General features: G+C 53.0%; 1 protein-coding gene across 2 annotated transcripts; it reads right to left on the reverse strand.

The window, feature by feature from the left end:
* Positions 1 to 216: 216 nt before the first annotated feature.
* LOC144720324 (pro-adrenomedullin-like) lies at positions 217 to 4,768 on the reverse strand. 2 transcript variants are annotated; one of them, XM_078596993.1, is made up of 4 exons: positions 4,526 to 4,768; positions 3,306 to 3,417; positions 2,856 to 3,005; positions 217 to 2,127 (listed from the first exon to the last, which is right to left on the reverse strand). In XM_078596993.1, exons 2-4 carry the CDS (start codon positions 3,410 to 3,412, stop codon positions 1,884 to 1,886), a joined length of 501 nt encoding a protein of 166 aa, XP_078453119.1. In that variant the 5' UTR covers positions 3,413 to 3,417; positions 4,526 to 4,768; the 3' UTR covers positions 217 to 1,883. The 2 variants fall into 2 exon arrangements, with proteins under 2 accessions (XP_078453119.1, XP_078453120.1); XM_078596994.1 differs by having other exon boundaries at positions 4,513 to 4,768.
* Positions 4,769 to 6,333: the final 1,565 nt, after the last annotated feature.

A 6,333-nucleotide genomic window follows, 5' to 3' on the forward strand; every position in this document is an offset into this window, starting at 1 on the left:
GTTTGGGCGGCTACTTAGACAAGGAAGCTGAAAAGCTGGTATCGGCAATGGGAGGCTGTGCCTGCAGCAAATCCATCAGTGCATTGATAGATATTTACAAACTCTCAACATGAGGCCGAGTCTACAGACATGCGCCGTGTATGATTGCAGTGCGACGTACATCACGCACGGTGGGGTCGGTAGTGCACCAAAACAGAAGCATAACTTGACAAGTAGTGCTATAGGAGTGGATTTATTTCCTTCTTTAAATAATAATTATATCATGTATTGCTTCAAAGGGACCGCGGCACCGGCCAAACATAGGCTTGAGCCTAGCTTATTTCATATATAAATTCAAATTCACAGGGCTATCATTTGCCACTCGTGGAAATTGATCAAGGAAGGGGTTTACACGAAGAGGAATCGCAAAGGCACATGGAGTACTTGACGGGAGGATTACTGAGCTGGCTCTTGCGACTGATGCAACACGCCGAGGTGCCTAATCTGACCCACAGTGAACCCAACCTTCCTTTGGGATGCAAAAAAAAAAACCCACGTCACCATTATTTTGCAAAACATACTCACCACGTTCGCACAATATAAATGGTTTGTAAAGTTTATTTATCTGTACAGTAGTAGTAAATAATAATATTATAACGATATAAGGGATTTACAGGAAGGGATAAAAAGGAATGTTCAAGATATCATATCAAAATTAAATAGTGGTTTTGTTTTTATAGACAAACATTTATAAATTAAAAGCAGCGCGCGCGCTGAGCCGTGCGCGCACACACACACACACCGGCCCCGTATAATTTACACGTTACATCAAAAACACGCGTCTCGGAATTCCTCTCCGCCAATAAAAACTACATTAGATTGCACAGGATTGCAGCGTGCCGAACATTCCTGCGTTTCAAGTAACTGTTTTTTTCTCCAAAAAGGTCCCTTTCAGTTCAGTGTCACCTCCCGCCGAGGCCGAGGAGGCAGGTAAAGGAGAAGAGGAACAACGGGGGGCTGGCGTTCTCAACTCCGGACGTTCGCTCCTAGAAATATAATAATATAAAATATAAAGTAAAGGGGGAAAAAATAATAATCAAATGCTACGAAAATGGCACGGTGTTAGGCCAATTTCCCTCCACGCGCCTGTGGGCATCTCTGAAGCTGCCAGCGGTACACACAGCTCCGAAGGGGGGGGAGGTGCACATGGCACGGTACGTGAGTGAAGGGGGGGCTGTACCACGTTTTGTGAGAGAGAGAGAGCGCTCAGTCCATTCATAGGGAACCCCACGAAGCGTCTCTTCTGCGTTGCATTGCGCCGGCCAGATGCGGCACCTCGTCGGACTTTGTCGTAAGTGAGAACGGGGGAGTGGTTGCAATATCCGAACCGAGGCGGGCGGGCGGGGACGGGGGTGTCCATTGTTTTCAAAAGAGAAATGCGAAATGAAAAATGAAACCCAACAAGGTTACGGATGCGTCTACATTCCTTATCACGCCGTCGATACAACGCTACGTTCTCGGGGAGTCTGGCGCCTTCTGCAGGGACCAGCAGATGGAGCGCACACGCCGATCCACGGACTGCCCCCCCCCCCCGCCACCGCACTCCCCGCAGCCAGGGCTCCACGTGTACGAGAGCGGCAAGAGCGCGGAATCGTGTCGTGCTGGCGCGGCCTCAACCCCCCCCCCCCAGCGGCTCGCAAATGCCACGGACTCTTGCTTTGCTTCACAGTCAGTCCTTGGTCGGAGCCTGTGCGTCCTTGTAAACTCGGCGAATACGTCTTCAAGGTATAAAGACTGCAGCCCTTCCTAAGGGAGCCACCCCACCAACCCAGCCACCCAACTCCACCACCACCACCACCACTGAAAGAGCATCCATCCTTTCCCAGCACCCTCCCCCGGAGAGGCTATCTTCTCGGCGGCTGGAAGAGGTCGGCGGATCGTCGCCTGCGGCCGAAGCTGTTTGGATTCCACGTGGTGTTCCCCGCCGCGTCGTCCTTGTCTATTTTCCCAAGGAGCCGGTACAGCCTGTGACTCAGGTTCACCACCTGGCACGTGCCCAGCGAGCAGCCGGCCCTCATCGACTTTGAGTGGTGAGCGTGGGCGTAACGCTTTGCCCTTGTCCGTGGCTCGTTGCTTTTGCTGTTGCTGCTGTAGATCCAAGGGCAAGGCACAGAGAGGGGGGGGGGGAAGAGGACGGCGATTAGTTTAATATCACTCCTTTCGCCTTACACATTTACCAGAGCTTCTAAGGATGGTACACGGACACCCCGCACCATGCACATCTGGCACGTCGCCACTCAAAAGGTTAAAACCTAAATTGGATGATTTCGACGTGTGATTTGCATGAATGAGCGGCCAGGCACTATTGGCCGCCGAGGCTGTTGCTCCATCATCACGCCACGCCGGAATCTGCTCGACCTTTGCGTGATACTAGACCCGCCCCGGACTAATGGGATTTGGGAGCAGTTATATTGCATTTTTGGACTCTCCCCACCCCCCCTCCCATTCATCGCTGCGGGGTCTCTCTCTCGATTTAAAAAAAACACACAAAAAACGTTCCGTCTGCTCAAATGTTCTGAATAATTCAGCCGTAGAATGCGAGTTGGGACACACTATACGAGTTTGATGCAATCTGTTTCATAAGCATAGCCACATGCTTGCGAAGCCAGCCGTGCGTTCTATAGCGATGAGCGACCCCAGAGAGAGAGAGAGACGGTGGGGGAGGAGAGAGACAGTCAACCTACCAGAAACGAATTTCATTCCAATAATATTGCATTCGCGCGCGCGTGCTCACATGCTGATCACGAGAAGACCGCGACACCTTCGCGTTGGGTGTTGTTCTATAGCTCCCCGCGTAGCCCGCGGTGTGTACGCACCTGTCCACGTGTCGCAAGGTGCTTTTTAATTCCTCCAGGCGGACGTACAGGTGACCGGCAACGCTCAGTTCCGCACTGGCGCGCACGTGCCTCGATAGGGTGAGCGTCTCAAGGTCGCGCTTTAGTCTGGCCACCCCGTGCGCATTTAGCCTGTGAAAGAAAATAACGAATAGGATGTTAAGTTGGGGTGGGTTTGGGCGAGAGGGGCGGGCTGCGGTTACGCACAAACACACAACACATTACAAATGCGGCGACAACTTGCCCTGGAACCTGTGTCGGTAAACAAAGACCCTGCGAGCGTGAGCTGGCAAAGAAGGCGACGGTCGTTATGACCTTTACCAGCGCGGCAAGGGCCACGCTGATCTATCCGGACAATGATACGTCGTCATTGTCACCCCCCCCATCCCATCCCCGTCGCCGCACGCTCTCCGTCTGCCTCCTCCTCCTTACCGTTTGAGCTCGGCGAGTTTGTCCGTGCGGATCGTGGCCGTGAGCACGAGGTGGCAGGCTGTGGTGAGCAGGAGACCCATCCACGGGCACGCGTACGACGGCTTCATCGCGTCTGCAACAAACAAGCAAAAACCCCACGCGGCCCGGCTTGAGTCACTAACGCAAATCTTTCTGCGAATTCTCTCGCGTTTTGCAAACGCCGGAAGCGCATCTCGAACGTGTTCTCTCTCTCTCTTTTGTTAGGGGTGTTTTCGATGGACGGCAGCTTGATTGGTAGGAGCGTAGGCTTATTTACGCACTTCGTCTGCACGATGTTAGTCGCGACCCGGGCTGTTAGCGACTGGCAGACAGAATCTCGAGATCAGTCCGTGTTCGCGCAATAAACGTTACGCTGAAGGTGGGCTACCTCCACGCCGATTTGAAACCTCGTCGGGATAACTCTTTGGCACGTTGTGTTCTACATAGCAGCGGCCCACCCCCACACCCACCCCGACTTCCCAAACCGAAGTCCGCAATGTTTCCAAAACACTAAACCCTACTAAAGATACAAACAGCGCGCGTGATGTGGTTGCCGAGTGATGTCAGTACACAGAGTAATTATAAACCTCGATGCAGCAGATTAGCACAGCTGAGAAAAGGGCACGGCAACTGCTTTCGGCCAGAACTCGTGGGCACCGCGTGCGCGTGCACCCAATGCGCGCGCGCGCGTGCGTGTGCGCGCATTGAGTGCACGCGCACGCACGCACGCACACGCGCGTGCACGCAAACGCGCGCGCGTGCGCGTGTGGGGTGGCTTGGTAGACAACGTGCACGCGCGCAGGGAGGAGAGAGCGGGGCGAGAGGCGAGGAATGTCCATCAGAGATCAAATAACGACCTCCAAACCTCTCCCCCCACCCCAACTCCTCTCTACCCGTTACTGTCCAGTTAACTAAAAATAAACGCACGTCGACCGCTTACATCACGAGGATACTTACAATTCACCCCATCGGCAAAGTGTGTCACCTTCGTATAAATAATCTATTTTAAAATAAATAACGAGAGACAACGGGGCGCGCTACAAAGCTGTTCTCTCAGACCGAAATGCGCTCAGCAGTCGCAGCGCGCGATGCTTGAGATGATGATGAGGTGGTGTCTGTGTGTGTGTGGAGTGGGTGTTGATGGTTGGTGGTGGTAGGGGGGGTGGGTGGGAGACTTCACTCCACGTACAAGATCTTCTTACCGATTCGGCGTGGAGCAAGGGACGAGAACCCGACGATGTTTATATAGAGTCCAAAGAAACACCCTCCGATGGTGCGGTGATTGTTGCGTCGCACGCTTGCTCGCTGCTCTTCTCTTTCTCTCTCTCTCGACACACCTCGAGATATAGACGCTGCTACCGCGCGTCTTAAAAACGCACGCTGACTCGCGCTCTCAAAGCTCCGATGGGGTCCCGGGCACTTTTTTTTGCGCACTGCCTCACCCGTTGAGGACGCCGTCGCTTATGTACGCGCGGGCGAGCGGGTGGGGGTGCAGGGTTACCGCTCTCGTATGATTGGTAGCGGGGCCAGGGCACACGCACACACACACAAAAAACGAAAAAAAAAACGCTTGCAGACGATTTTTCACGGCTCATATCGGCGCAACGACGTCTCTGTAACGTCGTCGTCGTCGCCGCAGCAGTGCAGATGGCAGTGGATTCGAGCCGTTGCTGTTTTAAGTCAAACTGCTTTTTGTTGTTTTTGTTGCCGAATTAAATGATGTGTCGACGCTGCTGCTGCTGTTGCTGCTGCTGCTGTTGCTGCTGCTGCGTTGGCAATGGTGCACAGTCACGATTAAGAAGAAACATTGAAGGCGTTCGTCACACGACGCTGCCTTAAAGGCGAAGCGATATAAGACGTGAAACATTTTACATCGGCAAAAATCAGGGCGATGGCCTCTTTTCCTAGCACACGGAGTAGTGGTACAGCAGTTAGCTTGCTACGTTATGAACCCGGGAAAAAAAACCCCTGAGAATGAGTCACGGCCGTGTTGAACATCAGTGACGAGTGATATCTGAACCGGTCCTGGCCACCTCTCCCATCACTAACCCGCACTGACCATTTTGGTGAAGTATGGTCACATGCCAACCAAGCACCACACCCCCGCAAGCATTTTATCGACGTGGCGTGCGGATGGACGCCTGCATCGACTGGTGGCCTGAGAATGTCACGTTTATTATTGACTTAAAAGCTTTCGTGACTGCAGGAATTCATATTCGTTGGGTCTTTCGCTAAAGTCACGTAGGTAGGTTGAAAAAAAAAACACTTTCTCATTTTATTTCTAACGCGTTTTGCTGTGCGGTGAAATAACTTCATTATTCGAGAATCAGTCGGGACGCAAGACAACGATGGGCATTGTTTACGATTTAATGGGGCCCTTTGTCGATCCACTCCGGTGTGCGGTGATGATGAGATGGGGCACGATGGCATTCGACCGTTCCGCGTTGCCACTGGGCCCGCTCACGAGGTGTCCGTGACCAGGAAACGAAACTCGGCCACCGCGGAGTTCATAGTGCAGCGCGCCAACCGCTGCGCCCGCATGTTAATAATTGTTCACGAGAGGGGACTACCGGTCGATCGATTTCACTACCGGTCAGGTAGAGATTGTGTTGTTAAAGCACGTGTGTACAGTGTGAATGATGTAACGCGTGGTCACTTGTGGGAGGGGGGGGTCATTAAGGTAGATGGGTAATGTCAAACAGTGTAGGTCCATTTTATTGGCAAGCAGGTGACACGGAATATAAATACCGATCCTTACCCGATATATAAAGAACGTCACCGTCACTGAGTGTCGCCTGTGCCAGGCCAGGTGTACTTTGAGGCTGCCAGGAGGAGGTCTCGGGACAGACCCCGCAGGTGCCATCCGTGTGAGTTGGCTGACTGAGATGACGGGTAGATGCATCACCAGCTGTGCCCCCTTGCTGTATTTTATCCGCCCGGCGCTCCGCTCGTTGTTGTGAGCGTCGTTCCTCTGCCCTCCGTTGTTGCTGGAGAGCGACTGCCTCCAACT

This window comes from Lampetra planeri, chromosome 8 (genome assembly GCF_965212315.1).
Source record: "Lampetra planeri chromosome 8, kcLamPlan1.2.h2, whole genome shotgun sequence".
Classification (NCBI taxonomy): domain Eukaryota; kingdom Metazoa; phylum Chordata; class Hyperoartia; order Petromyzontiformes; family Petromyzontidae; genus Lampetra; species Lampetra planeri.